Source organism: Diospyros lotus, chromosome 10, assembly GCF_014633365.1.
Source record: "Diospyros lotus cultivar Yz01 chromosome 10, ASM1463336v1, whole genome shotgun sequence".
NCBI classification, from domain to species: domain Eukaryota; kingdom Viridiplantae; phylum Streptophyta; class Magnoliopsida; order Ericales; family Ebenaceae; genus Diospyros; species Diospyros lotus.
The window spans coordinates 12,084,223-12,108,864 of NC_068347.1; the positions used below are offsets into that span (position 1 = coordinate 12,084,223).

Below are 24,642 nucleotides of genomic sequence, written 5' to 3' on the forward strand. Positions count from 1 at the left end.
ACAATTGGTATCAGAGCCCTAGGTTAAAACCCCAGGATGGTAAAGCTAAGTTGTTGAACTTAGCATGGTTAGAACTATTGAATGAGAACTTAGAATGGGATTATGGATTCTAGGAGACATTCGGAACATAGTCGAAAATGGTATGGAGACTCTAGAAAGGTGAAATTTGAGGTTTTCAATTTGAATATACTTTCAGCGTCAAGGGGAGACAAACAAGTTCTATTCACATCTTTTGGAAATTAGGAAGCTAGTGAAGAGGGTCGTCGAAATGAAAGAGATATATGATCCAAAACCTTTGAGGAAGAAATACTTTGGAGATTTCGGTACAACTTGAAGTATAGTATAAAATCTCTTTCGGAAGAATCTTAGTGAATTGTCTTAATACCCTCCTGATTGGGACATGTTAAATGATGGTGATGTCATGCCTTAACAAAGATAAGTGAAGTGATGGAGGTTATTAGGAGAACCTGACGAGGGCGTGAGAAAAAGGAACGACTTGAAGATCTTAAGGTTAAGTTGGATATCCGAATTGAGGACCTAAGAAGAACGGATTCAGTTAGGGCTAACTAATGAAAATCCCGAATGGAGACTTAAGGGGAAGCGAACTAGTAGATCAAAAAGACAAAATCCCTACTTGGAGATTTGGGGGTTTGTCGGTTGAGGTCTTTGAAATTATTAATTGGAGAATACTAGATTTTGCTAAGTGATGGAACGTTGAATCGGGAGTTAGCATCCAACAATATGGGTCGTATGTAAGGTTGGTTCGATAAACCATAACTGAGGATTCATAAGATTTGGAAACTATAAATTGGAGATCATTAGTCAAAATCCTTTACACTAAATGTTGGGATATCTGGTGATTAATAAGAGTAAGCGAGTTGGGATGTTTAGTTTGATATGATATAATCTGATGATAAATTAGGTTTGTGAATAGATGATATGAAGAATCGAGGGTAAGAATGACTTGATATAAATCTCGAGAAACGATCTGCAGAAAGCAACCTAGAATGATTCGATAAGAGCTTGAGAATAAAAAAAAAAAAATTTTGAGTTAGGAATCTAAAATTGTGGATAGGGATACTGAGACAAAGGATCCAAGATTGAGGACAAAGGAAATAAGGAAAGATTGCTATAAGGAAACGGTGTGTGTTGGTTATTCAAGGGTAATGAGAGTCAGGTATAGCTTTGAGACTTATGGAAGTTTTAAATAGAAGGAATAATTGTATCGAGGACATTATAAAGTACTCTAGGTAGAATTTTCCTTTTGAATGAAATCTTAGAATGTAATCTCAATCTAATTTCCTTATTAATGGTCACTACTAGACAATGAGGGATCGATTGTAAACCAACCATAGTTAGGATCAAGGTACAACCGGAAGTTATTAGGATGTAAAACGTAAAGTTTGCATGTTTCGAGGATTAGAATTTTCCCTTGGAAGTTGAAAGAATCTTTTGGCTTATAGAGAATTTGCAAAATGGAACCTTGATGATTTTGAGATTGTAAATAATATAGGGAACAACGATAGATTAGAAATTTGTGATTTAAAACGAACCTTGGAAATTAGAAAAATCTTGGGATAAGGGAATTATGCGTATGACTATTGAGGTTGCTAAAAGAAAATTTACGTGTACCGTATATACTTGGAGATAAAATGGTATTTCAACCTATGGAGACGATTATATTTTAAGATGATTATATTTTAAGCTTGAAATGACTCTAGCCGATTTAAGAAGATTCAAACTCAAAGAAAATAGTTAGCATAACGATGATTATCAAGGACTGAGGGGTAGTCATAAAAGTCTTGGTTTGAGTTTTAAGGCACCAAGCAATGAGATAGGCTTGCTAAAGCTTGATTAAGCTCGTAAAAGATATCTTGGGATTTGATTAGGTCTTAGCAAAATTGAAGTTGGTCCTAATAGATTCAAAGAAATAGGAATGATTGACATAATGACCTGTATAGTGAGTGTTAGTTGAAAGTCAATCGTGGAATAAACACATAAGGAGAATGAAATTTCTAAGCCAATCTTGTGATAGATTAAGCATATGGCAGTGACGAGAATATGGTTGAACGATCTAGTATAAGTTTAGAAAATGATAAACTGGAAATACAATTGATGTTGGAGTGTTTGATAAATTATGAACGTCTGCAAGAGAAGCAACAAGAGCGCGAGGTTCCGTCACATGCATAACAAATTTGGAAAGTAAAAAAGATTAAATTGTGAGAAAGAAATCCGAAGTCTTAGGAATGGTTAGGATAAGGGTGCTCGATACGATTGAGTGTTACTCTGGAAAAGAACATTAGGAATCCAAAAGATCAGGGAGTTGGATTAGTACCAATAGAACCATTGTAGCTCTCAGAGATGGAATGAGGAATTCTAGCATAACGATAACCCCATTGGTGTTGGTCTGTAACAATGGATCTGAGCCTAGGGACCAAGGCAGAGGACTGGTGGTTGGCTCGCGGTTTGGGGTGTGATACCTACGAGTCGGTGCAACACAGTGAACTGTGGAGACGGTCAGGTGCCAAAGTTTGGGCGACATTGAGGATGTTATGTATGGTTTAGAGTCCAAGTTCCAAGGGACCAGAGCATCGTGGAAGGATCCCTAAATCATTATGGAAAGGTTGAAGGATTGGAAGATGACCTAAGCAGGTTAATTGCTATGTGGATTATGGTAGTTGATAATCAAAAAAAGAATCGAAAGAAGAAAAAGTAATCTCGAGTGACGAAACAATGTTTGGCAAGCTGTTAACAGAGATTTGTAAAGGATTCTTCTAGGATAATTACGTTCATGACAGAAATTCGTGAAGTAAGGTTACTAAGAAGTGATGAATACACTCGGGAAATTCAGGAGTTGTGGTGAAAAAGTAATATTGCTCCTAGGTCGAGGTAGCTCCTAACTAGGAATGGAGTAATCCTTGGTATAAACATGTGCCGTGAAATTTCTTAGGAAAAAAAAAATATGTTTCCTGATTAAGCAGAGGTGGGACGATTGTTTTCTAGATATAGTTTTGGGAGGAATTTAATTATTGTTATCGACTTGGCTCTTGGTTTAGTGTATTTAATATTACACACCTTAGTAATTGTTAGCAATTGGCTCCGATTTAGTTATTTCGAACCTTGCCTTTGGTAATATATAAAGGTTGGAGCAATGGTAAGTATACCTAGGTACCCTTGGGAACATGAGTAGACAGATTGAAAGAGACAAAATTAACATAAAGATATGGCAAGTTAAAAGTCGATAAGTAAACAAAAGTGTTTTTCTTTTCAAGAGAAGTGTTATAAGTTGAGGAAACATATAGTGAGTTGTTATAAAGGAAGACGTGAGTTTTTAGTTCCACTATGGAAATTTTATTTGGATTGTAAGATAGTAGGCTAAGCTATTAAAGTTTTGCTAAGTGTTGCCGAAAAATCCAATGAGAATCAAAAGTTGTCTCATAAGATTTTCCTTTAAAGAAGTTGTGTGAAAACTGGATCGGCTAAGAGGGACGAGATTAAATCTATCCTTAGGATCGAAGATGATCAAGGATCTTGTCTGACTTAATAGAGGAATTGTTTCTCATGTGGGAAGATAAAGGAAAACATCGCTTAGTTGATAGAGCAATTTGACAGTACTAGGTTGGATACCACAAATGATGTATGTGTCTAAGGTATAATTATGGAATGTTGTTTGTGAAAGTTGAATTGAAACAACGAGAGTGCTGCGTTGAGACAACTGGTTTGAATGATAGGTAGTGTTTGGAAGAGAGATAGTAATATGCCAGAGTGTTAGGTTATCGTAAGAAAAAAAAAATTGTGTTCTGGATAGACCTAAATTGATAATTTGCGTAACCAGCCGCAAGAGGTTAAGAGATTATCTCTAAAGTTAATGTGCAGTCATGACAGCTGAAGTAGTTCAATGTTATCAATTTCTGTGCTATCGTGGCAGCCGAGTTAAAGTTCAATGTTATCAATTTCTGTGTGATCGTGGCATATGCCTTAGTATAAGAATGTGTTGGGAGAATTATTAGTCAAATAAAAATAGGTTTTGAGGACTCAATTAGAAGTGATATTGGGTTTTATAAATAACTTTGGGATTCCTGTAGACGCTGGTATAAAACTACAACGGGATATTCTGGAAAGTAAGTAAGATGCTTGGTAAGCATGGATCACGTTAGGACATAAGTTATGAATGATTGCTAAGGACTAGAAATGGTATATAGGGCATTACACTTGGGAGTCACTAACACCGGTGGTGATACAATTATCGCGGATCAAATTTCGAGGACGAAATTTCTTAAGGGGGGAGAATGTAATACCCAGGAATGATTTGAGGTCATAAGTAATATTTGATGAAGGGTACAAGTGGAATTATCAAAAGAATAAGGCTTTAGGACACACTGTTGCAGTCTTAAAAGACCAAAGTGGCTCGAGGGAGTACCCCGGACCCTAGACAAATAAGGAAAATTGTATAATATCGACGAGAGATTTAAATTATGATTTTTAGTGGTGAAAGAGATTGGATCAGGAACAGTTTTCGGTACAGCTGTCAACCAGACTGAGAAAACTGAATCAACGTAGGAGACGTCCAGAAGGTCAACGAAGTGCGTCAAGGACTAGTATTTAACGTGTAGAACAACCCTTAAGCAATTTCAGGTTGAATTAAATGGATTTAAGGTCAATTTGACCAGCCGGGCCTAAGCGCAATTTTCTAATTTTGCCCGAGGGAGGTTAAAAAGGTAATCTTTCAGGAGTCTTGAGGGTCAAATGAGATGTACTAAACTTGTGGAACTTAGAGGTATATTTGGATTTATCAGGGGAGCTGTAAAAAGGGCAGAATTATCATTTGAAGAAAACAGGGGTCAAAATGCAAAAAATGGAAAATGGCATAGTGTGAACGCGAAGGGATTTCGGCCGCCGCACTGCCATCGCATGTGGAGGCCGTTTCCGGCGATGAGATGGCCGAGGCTTGCTTGGGGAAGGTTGTATACGGCCAGGAGAACACTTGGGGACCAAGCTTGGCCGTTGATTGGCCGTGAGATGATCGAAATTTTAGTATAAATAGGGCCGAGGGTTTTGAGCTTTTAAAGCAAAAATCGACTGAGTTTTTGAATGATTTTGAGCGAGTGATTAAGGGGCTTTTGGTCGTGAGGCATCAAGGATCACTTTGGGCTCGATTTGAAGCATTTTGGTGTATGTTTGAGGGCTATTCGAAATCGGCCGAGGGTTAGAGGCCGTCCGCCAAGCCGGACCTGTAAATCGATTTTTGAAGGCCTTAACGGTGTTGTTTCGGCCTGATTTTGGTGCCATTAGGATCGATTATTCAAGAGCTTCAAGGGGGTACCAGTTTTGCAGCCATCAGAGCAATCGCCGGTGACCGGACTTTTGGAGAAGACGGTGGCGCGTGCAACCACGCGCCAGCCTTCACCCTCACACACGCACCAAGCGCGTGAGGGCGCGTGAGAAAGGGTATTTTCGTAATTCCAACTTCAGTATTTTTATTTAATTATTTTAGGAATTATGGTGTTGAAATATTTGGAAAAATAGTTTAGGAAACAATTATTTTGGAATTATCAAGGTGAAAAATGGGAGAAAATAGAGGAAATTATGAAATAATTGAGAAAAATGGATTTTAATGTTTTCTTAATTAAATATGGTGCTTAGGAAGTATTGTGGTTTGAGGTTGCATATAAGTTCAAGTATCTAGGATTTGGCACCCAATCGAGGTGTGGCACGTTTTTCGAGGCGAAATCCAGACTTTTCCGAATTGAGGTGAGTGGTTTGATTCTATCCTTACCTTGACTTGAAAGTGTTTTTAAGTGATTTTGGTGAGTTCTTGTGAGTAATTATACCCTCATAGACTTAGCTTATTTTACAAGGCTTTTACTTACGTTCGTTGTGTCGATATTCACTACATTGCATTAACTGTTTATTTTTAAAATGTTGGTGCATGGCGTGTAAATTTTCATATCATGTGGGGTCAAGTTTAATTGCATCGTTGGGTCCATATGGGGCGGTATGGGGTTTACTTGAGATTGGGACAATGTTAATCCAGGTGAACGGGTGTCACACTGGGGCACTCGAGGGAATAACGTTAAACCAGGTGAACGGGTGTCACGACGGTGCACTCGAGGGATTAACGTTGGACCAGGTGAACGTGTGCCACAGTGGGACATTCGAGGGATTAAGCATGTCAGGGTGATATCTCGAGTTAGACGTGTCCTGCATGTTGTCATATAGTATGCCATGCTCGTATGTCTTTCATGCATTGTATAACTGTTTCATACCTTCACTTAGATGGTTTATCATCTAACATGGGTTATGCCCCTGGAACATTCAACGTTCCAGTCAGGGACAGCAGCGAGGTCGAGGACACGACCGATGAGCCAGTGGTGTTTGTTTGATAGTTGTTGTTGTTGTATTATTTTGGAAGCATTGATGTTATATATCGCTTGACGATGTTGTAATAATTAGTATTGATGTTGTATTCATATGACGGTATGGGAACATTTTGTGTGTAACACATGATAGGCCACGTCATTTTGATTAATTAAGTATTCCGCTGTGTTTATATTGTCTCGTTCGGTTAAGATTTTTTATTGTTAACTAAACGAGTAAGACTGGAACTCTCGGGGTATATATCTGCATGTGGAGATTGTTCTTAAGATCACCGCGGGTGTCGGCTGTAGTTTTACGACGAGTGTTTCATCTGCATGTGAAGATTGTGCTCACAGGCACCGCGAGTAACAGACTTGGAAAAAAAAAAAAAAAAGGAAACCCCGAGAATTTCCTTATAGTGACACGCTTGTATAGGGCGGGGTGTTACACAGAGCCTTCTCGGCGATCTTGGGTGATATTTCTCGAGCTTGGTTCAGGAGCCTTCTGCCTCGCAGCATCAGCAGCTGAGAGGAATGCCAAAAGAGATTCCTCAATCAATACAGGGCCCTAAGGAGGCAGCTCGCACCACCATGTCACCTTGCTACAGTGTTCCAGAAAGCAAATGAGCCCTTGAGGGATTATATTTCCAGATTCAGACGCGAGGTGAGCAACGTCGAGGATCCCTCCGATAAAAGTATCCTGACAGCGATCTCCACTGGCCTTCAAAAAGATGGGAAGCTCTATGAGAGCATCTACAGGATCTTAGTTAAAGAGCTAGGGGAATTCTATGAGCGAGCTTCCAAGGAGATCCGATGGGAAGACGCCTTTGGGTCAAAGAAACCCATCAGGCCGAAAGAAGAAGTTGGGGGCTCTAACTAGAATAAGAGAAGGAATAATGGAGACGTTGGAAGGGAAGCTTGGGTGGAGCACTCAAACAATGAAGTCTTCAAGCGAGCTCATAAGGCAGACAGAGATGAGCGACCTCCATGGTCGTGGCGCTTTGACAGCTACTGTGCCATGTCTGACCCCCAAGAAAGGATCTTCACCATGGAAAGAAACAAATGGGAGTTCGGGAAGCCCAACCCGCTGAGAACTCCGAACAAGTTCAGAAATAAGGAAAAATTCTGTGCGTATCACAATGAGGCGAGCCACAACACCTCTGAATGCTGAGCCTTAAGGGACGCCATTGAGGACCTAATAACAAGAGGTCGGTTGAAAGATTACATGATACGACCAACCAATCAACCAAGCCAACCACTATCACAGCAACCGCCCCTCTCAAATGATGAGCGCTCACCGGCTATGTGAACTATCTACACGATTCATGATTGGCCTCACTTCACGGGATCTTCCCATAAATCTCACAAGAAGTACGTGCGTGAAGCTAACCATATCTTGTTGGCAAGATCAGACGAGGAGCTGGCTCCCACAAAGCGAGCTAGGGGTGATCCGATTCCGAAAAAGATTGTGATCTTGGAAGAGGAAGCCAGAAACGTCTATTGGCCTCACAATGATGCACTCGTTATACGGGCCCAGATCGACAATTCTGAAGTGTGGAGGATAATGGTAGACACGGGCAGCTCGGTAACTATAATGTACAGAGCATGCTTCGATCAGATGGGTTTGGGACCAGAGCAATTGAGCTCGTCCCTAGAACCGCTCTATGGATTCACGAGTGATGCAGTGATCCCTATCATTTGGATTACTCTTCCCTTTACCATCGGGGATGCAAGTAGCCAGGCCACCACTTTGGCAGAGTTCCTAATTATAGACTGCCCTTTGGCATATAACGTCGTGCTCGGGAGGCCGGCAATGAACGACCTGGATCTGGTCACTTCAACCAGATCGCTAACAGTCAAATTCCCGACCCCCAATGGAGTAGGGTGTGTACGAGGCGAGCAACACCTCGTGAGATGTTGTTATGAAGATGCCCTAAAGATGAGGGACAAAGGAAAGAAAGTAAATGTCATCGTAAAACATAACCCATGATCGATCGACCAAGAGGGGGCTAATCACTATCTAGATCCCCACGAGGTCGACTGTGACAGGCCCACCGGTCCAGTAGAAGAGCTTGAAGATATCTCAGTCAGCAAGGCGGATAGAGAAAGGAGCCTCAAGCTAGGAAAAAATCTAGCTCCCGAGGTAAAATCCCAACTTATCGATTTTCCTTAAAGCTAACCTCGATGTATTTGCATGGAATCACGAGGATATGGTGGGAATAGCCCCGGAGGTTATGACGCACAGGCTTAACGTAGATCCTAGCTACAAGCCAGTGCGCCAGAATAGGAGGCCGATGACCCTAGAGCGTTATTCCACCCTCAAGGAAGAAGTGGACAAGCTCTTGGAAAATAAGTTCATTAAAGAGGCCCACTACCCGGTCTGGGTGGCTAACCCGGTCCTGGTGAAAAAGAAGAATGGGAAGTGGAGGACCTACATCAAATTTACTGATCTGAATAAGGCTTACCCTAAGGATAGCTTTCCTCTCACAAGAATCGATCAGCTCGTGGATGCAACAGCTGGTCACTAGCTCCTCAGTTTCATTGATGCCTATTCGGGCTACAATCAGATCCCCATAAACCCTACTGATCAAGAGGACACCTCGTTCATTACCGACTGGGGGCTTTATTGTTATAAGGTCATGCCTTTTGGGTTGAAGAATGATAGTGTGACCTACCAAAGGCTGGTCAATAAGATGTTTGAAGCGCTGATTGGAAGAACCATGGAAGTGTACATTGATGACATGCTAGTAAAATCTAAGCAAGTAACAGACCATGTCTCCAATCTGAAAGAAATGTTTGGAGTCCTCAGGAGCTATCAGATGAAGCTCAATCCACTCAAGTGCGTCTTTGGGGTAGCCCTTGGAAAATTTCTCGGGTTTATGGTAAATAACAGAGGCATCGAAGCCAATCCGGACAAAATAAAGGCTTTGCTCAACATGAGGTTGCCCGTAAGGAAGAAGGAGGTACAGAGCCTCAATGGACAGGTCGTGGCTCTGAGTCGTTTCATTTCTAAGGCAACTGATAAGTGTGCCCCATTCTTAGAACTCCTAAAAAAGGCACAAGACTTTAGATGGACAGAAGAATGCGAGTCTGTGTTCCAGCAGCTGAAGGAATATATGGGACGTGCCCCACTGCTCGCCAAACCTATGGAGGGAGAAAAGTTGACCTTATATTTGGGAGTATCCCAATAGGCTCTCAGTACAGCCCTCGTTCGGGGGGATGAAAGGGTGCAGCACCCCATATATTACGTCTCCAAAAGCTTGATCAATGTAGAAACAAGGTATGCACTAATTGAAAAACTGGCCTATTGTCTAATAATGGCATCAAGGAACCTACGACCTTACTTCCAAGCTTATGAGATCGAAGTCCTGACCAAGTACCTGCTGAAGCAAATCTTGTAAAAGCCGGACACCTCGGGTCACTTACAAAAGTGGTCTATCGAGCTCGCTCAGTTCGATATAAAGTATAAACCAAGGACGGCAATAAAGGGTTAGGCGTTAGCAGATTTCATTGTCGAGTTCACTGGACAAATTAACGAAGAAGTGGAGAACTTAAAAGGTCCATCCTGGGAATTATACGTCGACGGGTCATCAAGCGAACAAGGAGCGGGAGACAAGGTTATGTTAATAAGCCTAAAGGGTCACAAAATCCTTTGCGCCCTGAGATTCGGATTCCCAACCATCAATAACGAAGCCGAATACGAGGCCTTATCAGTAGGGCTCCGCCTGGCGAAGGAGGTACGAGCTAAATCCTTGGCAATTTTTAGTGACAATCAACTAGTTGTCAATCAAGTACGAGGAGACTATCAGGGCAGAGACACAAAGATGGTGGCATACTTACAAAAGGCACGCGAACTCTTAACCACTTTCAAAAAATATGAAATGTGCCAGATCCCCAGCTCCCAGAACTCTCATGCTGACGTCTTAGCTAGCTTGGTAATTGCCCAGGATGCGAAGCTCTTGGGAACCATACCTGTTGATTTCTTAACCACCCCTAGCACAGAACAACGAGCTGAAACGATGGCGATCATGGTGTCCCAAAACTCATGGATGATTCCCATTCTGGGTTATCTGCAAGATGGGAAATTTCCAGAAGACAAACTGGAAGCACGTTGGCTGCGAGCTCGAGAAGCTCGATATTGCATCAATGATGATAGACTGTATAGGAGGGGGTTCTTAGCCCCACTCTTGAGGTGCATCGACGGCACCGACTGCCAGACTGTGCTAAGAGAGATTCACGCAGGCCACTACGACAATCATACGGGGGCACTTTCACTGGCACAGAAGGCACTTCAGCAAGGGTTTTATTGGCCTACCATAAAGCAAGATGCCGTAGAGATAGTTAAAAAATGCAAGAAATGTCAAAGATTCACTAAAATTTTGTGACCTCAGCCAGCCTACCTATAGCAGATGAGCAGCCCATGACCCTTTGCTATTTGGGGCATAGACCTAATCGGGCCACTCCCAACAGCTCGCGGAGGGTGCAAGTATGCCATAGTAGTAGTTGACTACTTCACCAAATGGGCAGAAGCCAAAGAGCTCGCACAGATCACCAGCTCGAAGGTACAAACATTTACATGGGATAGTATCATCTGCAGGTTCAGAGTTCCGCAACGAATAATAATGGACAATGGGACCCAATTCACCAGCGAGCAATTCATCCAATTTTACGTGTCAATGGGGATCCGAAAAAGTTTCACTGCCGTGGACCACCCCCAAGCCAATGGGTAGGTCGAAGTTGTCAACAAAATATTCAAGCAAATCTTGAAAACAAAGCTTGAACCCAAAAATGGGGCTTGGGTAGATGAATTGCAAATAATGCTCTGGGCCTATCGAACGACAGCACGAGAGAAACCCCATTCTCAATGGTGTACGGATCAGAGGCTATGATACTAGCAGAGAACGATCTAACCAGCCACCGGAGGGCCACCTTCGATTCCAAGGACAATGATGAGCTGTTGGCAACGAACCTTGACTTGCTCGAGGAAGCAAGGGATATAGCTCTCATAAGGGTCGCCGTCTATCAACAAAGGGTGACACGGTAGTACAACAAAAAGGTTCGAACCCGATAGTATGATGTCGAAGGTCTGGTATTACCCTTGATACTCCCAAGAGCTCGCATAATGAGCGATGGAAACCTAGGCCCTAACTGGGAAGGTCCATTTATCATCAAGGAGAATCTAGGTAACGAAGCATATCATCTAGAAAACATGGACGAGATTCTTCTCCCACGAGCTTGGAATGTGAAACACATTCGTCTTTACTTACAATAGATGTAATTGTTCTGACCTATGCTCCAAAATTCCTTCATCGCAATTTACATGCATGATTCTGATTGGAGTTTATAAATCTTTATGCATCACGCTTTATTGAACGAAATGTCTCTGAAATGAGGGGTCGTGAAACCATGGTTTGAGAGCTGAAACCCATTCGACTTAGCCATCGTGCTGTGGTTTGTGGTTTGACTGAGCATCTACCTTGGTATGCCCCTTAGGTTGTGGTTTGCGAGTTGAGAACCATTCATCTTGACTTAATGTCATGGTTTGGAACCTACTGAGTAACCACTTCCATAAGTGATTTCGAGTCAGGGTTCACTAGCTGGGGTCCTTTCATCTTGACTCAGGTCATGGCCTGCGACCCACCTGGGTGTTCCTTCTCGGTTCAATTAAAACTTGTAAAAGCCACTGTGTGTTAGCTAAGGTCATAATACAATCTGCCTGGACACATAGCTCGGCCATACAAGTCAACAAAATAACAACCCATGGTATGTTAGCTGGGGTCACCTTATGATCCACCTGAACATATAACTTGGCGATACAAGTTGGAGTTTCACTAGCTGGGGTCCCTTTATCTTGGCTTAAGCCATGGTTTGCAACCTACCTGAGTGTTCACTCTTGATTTGTTAAACTTGTCAAGAGCCACAGTATGTTAGCGGAGTTCGCGACACACTCTCATAACTTGGCAAACTTTTCATCATGACTCGCATGTTATCTTGTTAAAACGTGTTAGTTGAGGTCCGTCTTAATTTATACTAAGTAAGAATAATTGCGACCTACTGGACACGCATCCTGATCATCTATCACGAGTTGCTCAGCCAAGGTACGTTAGCTAAGATCGCAAGGCGATCTGCCTAGACATGTATCTCGGTAAGGTTTTCATTATTTTCTCAAGACATGCTGGCTAAGGGTTGCCTTAATTTTCTTAAGCATAACTGTTCGTGACCCATATGGCTCATATTGATTATTACAACTATCGTTGATGAATTATTTCAAGCTTGTTAATCTGCGAGTTGGGAATACTCTAGGTCTACTTGGACTTATGTTCGGACGATTCATTCTCAAGTTATATTCTTGAATACTTCTTCAAAGTTAATCTTTCGAGCTTATCCTAGTATACAGAAGTTTGTTGAAGTTCTTTTCAAGTTATATCAAAAAGATTGGTTCAAGGATTATTTTGTCAAGACTTCGTTAGAATTCAAGTTTGATTGGCTTGAGTTCATGAAGAAATTTAAAGCAAGATACACGAGAGCAAAAAATGTTCCATTTTCATTGAATAAATACTCGTATTACAAAAAAAAAAAAAAAAAAAAAAATCGATGGGAGTCCTAGCTAAGAGGAGCGGTTGCTTCGACAGTCTAGGCCTCGGCAGGCTGGATGGCAGTAAACTAAGTCAGTTGAGGTTCAACTGCCCTGGCAGGACGGACCTTGGCAACCTCTGAAGGTTGTACTTCGGCAATCTCACCAGGCTGAACCTTGACAGCCCCAGATGGCTCGACCTCGTCCTGAGCAGCCTGCATCGCGACCTTTGACTGTTCAAGCAAGGTTGTATCTTCAGCGTCCTCTACGGTCTCGGCCACATACCGTTTCACCTCCTCAACGGCCTATGCACTAAAGAAGGAGAAATCCATCTTGGGATGGTTCACCCAAAGGGTGTACAGGAACGCCGAACAGGTGTCGGACCTGGTTTCCCTACGCACAGAGTCCATCCGGGCTCCCATCTTTACCTTGATGTCGTCAATAGTCCTTTTCGTAAGCTGCTCTCATCGGACAGCTTGATCATCGGCCTTTTCCCACTATTCTTTAGCCGTCTTCTACTCTGCCTCAGCTGACTTCAACTAGTCTTGCACCCTCCGCAACTCCTCCTTTACTCTGTTCAACTCGCCGGTGAGCCCGGAGTTAGCGAACTCCCACATGTTCTTCGATCGCCGAAGTTCCTCATCAAGATCTTTATTCTTTTGGACCGCCACCCTCAGCCGCCTCTCGAAACCCTCCACCTCCTTTTGGGTAGCGAGGAGCTCGGCCTGAAGAGTTTTCTTCTCTTCGACGAGCTTCGTTAGCTTAACCTGCTGAGCTTTCTTCCATCCTCAAGCTTCGTTATTTCAGCCTGAAAGGACGTGTTCACCGTCTCAAGCTGCTCGTCGAAGTCCTTGTGATGAGCTTAGAGCTTCATGGCAGCAAGGGAAGCCTGTGAAAGAAGAAAAGTTAGCTCGTTAAAAAGCAGACTAAGAAACCAAGGTATGAAAATTCTGACTGATCGCCAAACTATGGCGGGCTATGAACTCATAGAAAGGGATCCCCTTCATCTTCAGGTCATCAAGAGTCTTCGTATTCACAACCAAAAGGGTGGGCAGGGAGTCCAAGAGGGGGCCAACATAGATCCCACTTGGCAAGGCCTCCAAGGCTGGCTCTTTCTCGGGGACCTTAGCTCGTTTGGCCCTGCTATCCTCCTTCTGCTACGGCTGATCAGGCCTTCTCTTCGAACCCGTGGCAGGAGTATTTTGAACCTCCCCTATGACCTCCTTCCCTTAGGCTCCACTTGAACCATGGTCGTGGGAGGTAGGAGCTCACTACCCTGTTTCCTATTGGGGGTGCTTCTGCTATTGTGGTTGCTGGGGTAGGGATCTTTTCCTTTGCTCTTACTGATGATGGTGATTTTTCAACTATTGAGTTGGCTGTTGTTGTTGCTGGGGACGAGTCCGTGGTTGTGACTGCTCCGACTTACCTCCCTGCAAGCTCAAGCTCGGGGTTGCGGATGAAGTAGCCCTCGATCTCACCCTAGATTGCTTTGGCTTGAGGAGTTCGAGGTCAACCATATCTCTGCTTTGATCGTCTTCCCCTCTTGTACTGCTCAATTCTATGACCTAGAAGGTAGACGAGAGGACCTTGGTGCCCAAAACCCCGATGTGATCTCCCTTGATGGTCTCAACGTCAAGAGGAGGTGCAAGCTCATTTTCTCTTAGAAGTTCGTTTGAAAGCTCGAGAATCTCTAAACCCGACCCCATAACAACGAGCTTGTTGAGGACGTCAGTCTCGTCAGCTGATAAAATTGGCCTCTTGCCCCCAAAATCTACATCAAAGAATGAGCAAGTCAAGTTACGTACGTAAAAAGATGGAAGAGCCCACACTAGCTAATATTCTCTTACCCGGGGTCAGTACGAAGCTATAGTTTCTAAGTAAGGAAAGCGAAGGGCAAGACACAAAGAACCAACTGGACTTGTAATGGCCCACGTTGGACTTCCCCTTCGCTTTACCCTGTGGAAGGGCGGCCTTATATGGAGAAGGACGAGCTACCAGGTAATACAACCCATCTTTGGCGTTTTTAAAGGAAAACAGAAATTTTATTAGTTTTGGCGAGGGAAGAGGAAGTTTGTTTTTGAGAAATAAGATAGCCAGAGAGGTGAGTTGGGCATACGAATTTGGTGTCAATTGAAAGGGTGCGAGTTTGACCTCTTTCAAAAGGGCAAGAAGATATGGAGCTATAGGGAACCTAAACCCAGACTCGAGATGTTGGGGGCTAATGGCTATAAATTCGGATGGTGGGTAGGCTGCGTGGGAGCTCGAAGCAGGGATATATACTCGGAAACTCCTAGGGAGACAAAACTCCCGAGTACAAGATGCCACCTCATGATGTTTGGCTTTGGACGGGAATCTTTTAAAAATCTCATGCCTTGTACTTCCTTCAGCGACCTGATCTTGGACCTCCAGGTCGGCTTTAGAAAAAGTCACTTCAACAACCTCCTTAGACAGCGAGTTCGTGCCCTCAAAGTTTTGACCCTCCATCACAAGGCAATCTTCGGAGTTAGAGGTATCGTTTTCTCCTATAATATGGTTGCAGCGCTTTTGACCTGAATTTTCGCGGGTATGGTCGAACATCTACAAAAAGAAAGAAAGAACAGTCAGGTTGCAGATCACGAATTAGAGCTCAAAGAATTAGAAAAAGCCATAAAAATATCCCCTAATTTTTTATGCCGAGCGCTTTACAACAGGGTGCCGCCTAAGGCGGAGGGGCTGCAGCCGCGAGCCCAGTATTCCAGAGAAAACTAATCCTAAGGTCATTGTGCCCGAAGGTTCAGTAGATGCTGGACCAACCGATTCGAGTCGCTTCACTAGAAAATGAAAGCGACACCGATGAAATCGGGAAGATTAGAGAAACCATTGATGGCTAACCGACGGTGGATGGCCTTACAAAAAGAGAAAGAAAGTCACAACAAACTTACCAAACACTGAGCCTGACGTCTATATGGGAACTCGAAGCAGGCACCGGACGGGAATTGTCAGCGTCTGAAAGCACGGCAGCGATGGAAGCCTCTAGAGAAGAAGGCAAAGGCAAGAAGAGATTTCAAAATAGCGTGAAAGAGGGAAAAGGGATACACCCCCTACAATTTATACCTTTGGCCCAATCAATCCCAGTTGTCGGATCGAAAAAATGACTTACTGCATGCTCCACATCCAATGACCGCACGATGGCTTGTGGGTCCCACAGGCATAATCATGCGAAGTAATGGGGGAACATGCGCACTAAATGCGCCGCAGACAAGGCGTGCTACGTGGAACAACGAGATTTGAAGTAATTGGGTAGAAGTCGGAGATGCGGGTTAATAGCTGGCACACGTCAACTCCTAGTGCGAAGATCGCACAGTGAGCTGGGGGGCTTGTGTTATACGTAATTCTCGCATCACTCCTTATGGGCCAGACTCAGTCCAATGGGCTGGGCCAATCACCCGGAGTCTATAAGGTCCAGGAGACCTCGTCGAAGAAAGCCCATACACCATCAAAATTCGAAGCTTATAAAGTGAACTCCTTGCAAGCTTCCGGTGAAGCCCCTAGTGAGCTCTCAGCAATCAACAAACGAGTTCCTAGTAAAACCCTCAGTTTGCTGGACCATCCAGATCGCTAGCCTAAAAACCTCTATCTCGCGTAAATGACAAAGCTGCTGAGAAGTCAGAGGTAGGGTCCATTTGTTTATCTGCAACAGCCCATGCCCCTCATAATGAGGATCCCACTTCCGATTTTTGTATAGATGATAAGGACTGTTTGTCCCCTGTTATATCATCTTTATATTTCTATATGTTATCTGAATTGTAAAGGCTTCTCATTATAAACAGGGATTAGAGATATCATGAGGGGTACAGGGAGAATAATCAGACACCGCCATTCTAAAAGAATAATTAGAGCGCGGTCGTAGAATAGGCATCGTTTTGTCCGAACCACGTGAAAATTGCTTGTGTTGGCTCATATTTGGGATCTTTGTTTTCTTCTTCTTGGCATTTTTGGACTCACTCACCGCGGCCCAAAACGAATCACGGTCGGCTGAAATTGAACGTCGACAATTACTAAAATTTTTAATCGAGTAAAGATCTTGGTATACTTCTGTAATACCCGGTATTACAGGGTGTTGGAAAATATAAGATTTCCAGTGATTTTAAAGGACCTTAGGTGGTCCGGAGAGCCTAAGAAGTGAATTTTGAGAAATTAATTAATAAAATTATCAAATCGACAGCAAGGAATGCCTCGGGACTTGGATGTCCAAGGAAGAGGGCATGAGATTGGTGAGCATCCCAAGGTGAGACTAATGATGCTTAAAGTAATAAGGCCAGGAATAGTTTCTGGAATAATTTATGTATAAGCCCGAATTGTTGACTGTACTAAATGGTCGTAAGTGACCTCTAGGAAGTTGAGGGGACCTTGAGGGTGGTCTGATTTTATCAATGACACAACCCTAAAGTGTTTTGGGTGGAATAAAGGTCCCGTGCAAGCGTAGGGATGAAATGAAATTTATCGAGTAATTCTCTACATTTAATTTTCTAATAAATCAAGGTTTTGAGAGGCTTAAGGGTAATTAAATTAAGGCATTAGAGGGCCCAAGTGTATTAAATAAATCCTTAAATGGGATTAATGAGCAGTTTGGGGGGTTAAATGTGTAATATATATATATATATATATGTATGTGCATGAGCCCCAAGCATTCTATAGTAAGAGGCCAAATTAATTTGAAATTGCTCTCTCTCATTTGAGAGAAATGGCCATGAGAAGTAGAGAGAGAGGAGGGCTCGAGAGAGAGTGAGAGCATCTGGCCGAGAGAGCTTGAGGGCAGATGATGTGCCTAAAATACAATGGCAAGTGCACCAGTCGATCAAGTAATAAAGTGAATGAGTAAAGTATCGTTCCCACGGGGACTGCCGAAACAAGTAACGAAACAGAGCAATCCTATTCTTTATCTAGAAAAATTGAATTAGAAATAATATCAACTAACTACAAAATAAAAATAAAATAAAGCAAGAAGAATACGACGTATTGAAAATAGCAAAATAAAGAACAATCGGACAGGTTAAAATAGAGAGATAGGATAGCTAAGGAATTCAGTTCACATACGAGAATATTGTAATCCTTACCAAATAAGTTAATTAAATGGATTTTACTTACATGTGAAGGCAGAATTTCATAACTTATTTATTATCCTTTGGTCTGGGTATAACAAAACTATCGCTAATCACTAATTCTACACTTGGTTTGTATAAAATCAATTAATTAACGACGCATTAAGTTTTGTGAAATTCACTAACTCAAATCACTTATTCAAGAAAATTCAATTTACCGCAAAGATGAATATTCATACTTGGTCCGTTTCAATATCCAATCTAAGTTATGTGATATGCAAAGCTTAACATAGAATTACTTAGTCTGTATCATCTATGTTCATAAAAATATTTAACAGGTGATTAGACTGTCAAAGTAGTAATAGCCATATCACAGGATCACATGAAATAAACATCAATCCAATTAACCGACAATAGTATCAATCACAACATTGTCTCGCGGCTATCCCGTTACCTTAGCTAACAAAAAAAATCAGCCAACCATAATAATAGAAATCATCATAATTAAACTCCAGAAAAACATAATTAAAAGCCAAGAATTAATTCAAGAACTAAAGAATTAACAATCAAGGAAATTAATTCAGAATTCTTTTATAAAATTGATGATTTTCATGGCTAGGAGCTTCCGTCTTGTTGCCCAGCTTCACTTTGCGTTGCTCTCTTCAATCTTTTCTTCTGCCGCAGCCTTCTGCACAATTTCTTCCTTCCAGTTCGTGCGCCGCTTCAAGCTCCAATGCTTTGTGCGTCACTGCCCAATTCCTCCTCAATTTCCTTAAAGTCCATTCGTGCACCTTCAAATTCCGTCGCACCAAGTCTCTGCTCTACCCAAAACCAAGTCCATTCTCCATTATGCATTATAATATATATATATGCATGGACTCCAAGTCTCCACGCACAGCCCTAGCACACGCCGCTTTATATATATATATAATATAATATATAAACATAATATAATATATAATATATGATATAATAAAATATAACATTTCATATTTAATATATTATTAATTATATTAACTTTAATTATATTATAATATTAATTTTATAATTTTTTTGATTTATTTTTTTTTATCCCAAACACCAAATAATATTCTTGTAAAATAATAAGAAATACTAGAAATAAATATATGTAAAGTAAACTCAAAATACTAGACAATTCTAGATCAAACACATATAAAATACTAAAAACACTACTTAATTATGACTAATAAATGTGTGAATAAATTCCCACATCAAATACCCTCAAACTTGAATTATTGTTTTTGCTCAAGCAAAGAAAATAAATCATATACTTTAATCACAAAACATATATTTGGAATCATTCATCAAATTCAAATCCTTTGTTATGCCCACATCTAAATCCTGAGTCCAAAATGCAATAATAGAAAATAAAGAAAACTAAGCATACTTGTAATACCCAGACTCTTTATAGGATTTGTCTATTTTAAAGGAAATGATATGCCTCGTAAATCCAAGGAAAAGAGGAAAATCCTAAGGGCAAAAAGGGTAATTCTTGGAAATGAGGGACAAAATATGATTTTCTAAAACTATTTGGAGAATTGTTTTGAGTCATTGGTTGATACTCAAGGGTAAAGGATCCTAGAAGAGGCCTTAAAATATTTTTGAGAAACAAAAGAATAACATTTCAAGGGGACAAAGTGAGTTTTTAGAAACCTAGGGGTGAAAGTGTAAATTTGTGGAAACCTTGGGGCCAAAATTGCAATATTTGGAAACTAGCTAAAAATATCTCTCAAAAATATCGGGAAGCAACCAATCAAAAGCTTCCAAGTGTCCCTAAGGTGTGGAAGCATCCTATTGGCCAAAAACTTCTATATAAACCATAGCCACTCAACTAAAAATTCATTCCAAGCCAAGTTTAAGCCAACCTTTGGACAAATTGAGGGGTGTGAAGGTTAGAATTGTAGAGGGTGAAATTATGGAAGAAGCGAAAGAGAAAAAGGGTGAAAGACGGAGGAGAACGAGAGGGTTGTCAGAAAATGGACAGCCACCGAAAAACACCTGCAACTGCCAAAAAAATCAAAAGTTAAGTCTAATTTCTCTACCTAATATTGTAGAGCACTGAACGAGGAGTCCGTAGGTTCAAATGGGAGGAAAAACAAAGCTCGGATGAGGGAGATATGGCCGTTTTAAATGGCAGCCCAAAAATCTGATGGAAGAGGCAGCGACGTGTGTAACGCATGCGCCGTAGACTGCTGAGAGTTGCCGTGTGTGGCCACCCTTCTAGGGGAATGTGTGGGGCATGTGACAAGCTCTTTTTCCCTGAAATTTTTATGCAATACTCCCCTTTTAATTTCCTAGAACCCTGTATAGAAATATTTTGATTTGGTGACATGAAACTTCTGTAACTGCAACAAAACCAAGGCTGATACCTTGTGAACAGTAACTCCGAAAGGTAAATAGGAAAGGTGAGTGGTTCTTGCATCCAATAAACTCTATATTGGTCATATTTTGGTTCATTTGTGTGATGATTGTGGCTTACACTTCATGCTTCTCTTTGTTAAAGCATATTTCTTCGTTCTTGCATGCATCTTTGGTGTTGTGGATGGTTGATGAGGCGGGTGTGGTGATTTGGGGAAGGAATCTGGTGCCCTTGGTGGGGCTAAGGAGTCCGGTACCCTTGAAGGGGCTAAGGACATCTAACTCCAATCACGTGCCTCGGTGGACTAAGGTGTTTGAGAAGACTTCATTCTCACGTTGCATTTTACATCTGCATGCATTACCACATTTGAACCATCTCATTTAGATGTCAATATCTAACTTGGGTTTTTGATACCCCTGGAACATTCCACGTTCCAGGTATGATAATTGTGCCAGGTATTGGGGAGACAAGCAGAAGAACTAGAAAGGAGGTGGCCGAGACTTAGTTTCCATTGTATCTAACTTAAAGTATTGTAAACATATGTCTAAAGTGATGTACTATTAAATCCTATAAGAGTGTGAAAGTTGTATGTTGTACTTATTTCTTTGATCTTGAGAAGGTTATGTTGTGGTTGGGGAATAACTGTTGTTTGGATAGGTACGTCTTAAAATTGAAGGGTTGTGTTTGGTGTTACTTCTACTTGTGTGTGGGTATACATGTGTTCGTGATGTCGCAATTATGTCGTAGTGGTCTATTATGAACAGTTGCTAAGATACTTGGAAGTCACCTAAGCATATGTATGCATCCTTAATAACTCATGGAAATCCTAACTATTTAAGCTCTCAGGTTCGGTGCTTGCTTCCGTTGATAAAGGATTTCCAATATCGCCCAAGTGTTGTAAACGTTAAACATAGCCACCTTGTAGATTGAAAATATGGGGCGTTACAATACTTACATTCCCAAGTTCAAGAATCCATACAAAATTCTAAACTCAATCATGCTTTGTCATGTTCCCTGCACGATCAACTAATGCAACAAGCATTCTTGCAACCATTCCTTCTCACTACTACAAACAAAGGTATCAAAGTTAGGTTCTTTATTTCTCTTCTTTCTTTTTTTTTTCTTTTTTTCTTTCTTTTTTTTATTTTTTATCTGAATGAGTGCATTTTATGCTCCATCTCATTTTTTTCTTTTCTTTTTCTTTTTTTTTTAGCTGAATGAGTGCATTTTATGCTCCATCTCGCTCAACATTATTCACCCTATTTACTTAAACCATGTTTAGGCCTAGCTCAAAAGGAACAATTACAAGAAAAACATTACATTTGTCTTTGTTTTTTTCTTTTCTTTTTTTTTTTTTAGCTGAATGAGTGCATTTTATGCTCCATCTAGCTCAACATTATTCACCCTATTTACTTAAACCCTGTTTAGGCCTAGCTCAGAAGGAACAATTACAAGAAAAACATTACATTTGTCTTTCATGCATAGTCACACAACTCACACAACTTCACAAAGAATATGTACGTCAATGATCTTAGAACCCAAGTATACTTAATCTTACTTTATAAGATATTGCTCATTCCAAATCAAAAACTCAATGTTAAACACTATAAGGAACCCAAATGCAAATCATGATTCCAAATAACAAGTTCTGCTTATTTTATCTTTCACAAAATTTTCTAGTTTAGGGGTTGGCCAATTATGCACTTGATATAAGTTTCGCAAAAAACATTTCACATCAAAAACACCCAAGCAAAACAAATAGTATATATCAACAATTAATAATTCCACCCCCCCCCCCCAAACTTATTTAACACATTATCCCCAATGTGAAAGAAAAAGAAGAAGGAGAATGAAAAATGAATACTCCCTTAGCCACATAATTGAACACTAGGATACCCATGCCAGTAAAAACTGAATCACCTTTATTTTTCTTTCTTTTGAACCTGCACAGCATCACAAGTATGGGTTATTGGTCATATTTATTGAACAAAACTAAAATGAAATGATAAAAACAAAATGGAAAAAGAGCTTGGGTTGCCTCCCAGGAAGCGCTTGTTTATAGTCATTAGCTTGACTATCTTGGAGACTCTAGTTCGGCTTATGAAACTGAAGGACTAAGTTGCCCTTCTCAAATCCACCATCTTCATAATGCTTCAGGAGATGTCCATTAACCTTGAAAGATTCTTCAGTGTCCTTGAAAATTTCCATAATGCCATAAGGATGTATCTGCTTGACGGTGAAATGACCATACCATCTTGATTTCAACTTGCCCAGAAAGAGCTTGAGCCTAGAATTGTAGAGAAGAAATTTATCCCCAATCTTGAACTATTTCTTGTTAATATGCTTATCATGCCATCTCTTGGTCCTATCCTTGTAGATCCATGCATTCTCATATGCTGCTTCACGAAATTCCTCCATCTCATTAAGTTGCAATTTCCTGTGAGTACCTGCATCTTGCCAATCAAACTTAAGAAATTTCATAGCCCAATATGCCTTATGCTCTAACTCAACAGGAAGATGACATGCTTTTCCAAACACTAGCCTATATGGAGACATGCCAATAGGAGTTTTAAATTCAATCCTATATGCCCATAATGCATCATCAAGCTTGAAAGACCAATCTTTCCTAGATGCATTTACAGTTTTCTCAGGAATTCTCTTTAACTCCCTGATGGAAACTTCCACCTGGACACTTGTTTGGGGATGATAGGGTGTGGCCACCTTATGGGTTACCCCATACTTGCGTAAAAGAGTATCAAATTGCTTATTACAAAAGTGTGTGCCACCATTACTAATGACGGATCTAGGTGTGCCAAAATGTGTAAAAATGTGTTTCTTTAAGAACTTAAGTACCACCTTAGCATCATTCGTAGGGCAAGCTATGGCCTCCACCCATTTGGACACATAATCCACAGCAACAAGAATATATTGATTTTAAGAAGATTTAGGAAAAGGGCCCATGAAGTCAATCCCCCAAACATCAAATAACTCACAAACTAAATATTGTTCAAGGGCATCTCATTCTTCCTAAACAAATTTCCAACTCTTTGACACCTATCACAAACAAAAACATAAGAGTGGTAATCCTTGAAAAGAGTAGGCCAGAAAAAACCAGATTGTAACACCTTGAATGTTGTTTTGGTAGGGCCAAAGTGACCTCCTACCTCCTTGTCATGACAATGGTGTAGAATCTGACTTACCTCCTCCTCAGGAACACACATGCGAATTAACTGGTTGGCACAAACCTTATATAAGTAAGGCTCCTCCCACAAATAATGCTTAGTTGTAGAAAGAAATTTCTTCCTTTGCTGATATGAAAAATTAGGTGAAATGACCTTACCAACCAAGAAATTTACAATATCTGCATACCATGGTAAAGCTAAACTCTTCACTGCATATAGGTGTTCATTAGGGAACTCCTCTTGAATAGGGAACGAGTTCTACTACGCCATGGTTGAATGCGCCACTTGTGAGAGGTGGTCTGCGATAACGTTTTCAGTCCCCTTCTTGTCTTAAATCTCCAAATCAAACTCTTGAAAAAGCAAGATCCATCGAATGAGTCTCGATTTCGCATCCTTCTTAACCAACATGTAATAACCCGGAGATCCAATACAAGATAGGAACCAAGCACAACTCGAACTAGATTATTATTTTTTTTCTTTTTTTCTTTAACAGTACAAAATAACCTTTATCTTTTACATTCCATTAGGCCATTCCAAAAGGGAATATGATAACCTCCAAATAATAAAATACAATCATTAGAATGGCACAAATTAACCAGTCGGCAAATGCTCCCAAAACCATTTATTCGGGTGAGCTCTGTACACATCTAACCCAACCCATCATGCTCTACTAGGACCTTTTTCATCCTTCGCTTTACCTACACCTGGAATGTTGTGAAGAGAAAGAATGAGCCGCAAGGCCCAGTAAGCATAATACAATGAAATAGAGCATGATATATATCATAACAGAGACTTAGGAAAACAATAACAAGCAATATATATATGGTAGGTGTAATACCCCAGATTTTCAAACTCAAATATGATGTAATACCTGAGGTTATCAGGTTCTAATACTTGGGGAAATAGGTTCTTTCAAGGGATTATAGAAGCCTTGAGACAAAGGTTCAGTTTCTGAACTAGTGGCAAAATCGTAAATACTGAAGTTCGGGTAAAAGTGTAATTTATCTAAAATCTTGGGGTGCTATGTGTAATTTATCTATTTTTCAGGGACCAAAAAGTGCAATTAAAA

General features: G+C 40.9%; 1 protein-coding gene across 1 annotated transcript; it reads right to left on the reverse strand.

The window, feature by feature from the left end:
- Window positions 1-22,479: 22,479 nt before the first annotated feature.
- On the reverse strand, window positions 22,480-23,612 carry LOC127811100 (uncharacterized). The gene is made up of 3 exons (XM_052350813.1): window positions 23,592-23,612; window positions 22,745-23,130; window positions 22,480-22,678 (listed from the first exon to the last, which is right to left on the reverse strand). Exons 1-3 carry the CDS (start codon window positions 23,610-23,612, stop codon window positions 22,480-22,482), a joined length of 606 nt encoding a protein of 201 aa, XP_052206773.1.
- Between the last annotated feature and the right edge of the window lie 1,030 nt (window positions 23,613-24,642).

What these genes read in the sequence shown, in the direction of transcription:
- LOC127811100 (XM_052350813.1), bottom strand. Translation starts at nt 23,612, where the DNA reads ATGTGTGTTCCTGAGGAGGAG. An exon ending in TGTGTGTTCCTGAGGAGGAG is followed by an intron (nt 23,131 to 23,591) that starts GTAAGTCAGATT and finishes CTTTTACGCAAG; the next exon opens with TATGGGGTAACCCATAAGGT. An exon ending in AAGGATAGGACCAAGAGATG is followed by an intron (nt 22,679 to 22,744) that starts GCATGATAAGCA and finishes CTACAATTCTAG; the next exon opens with GCTCAAGCTCTTTCTGGGCA.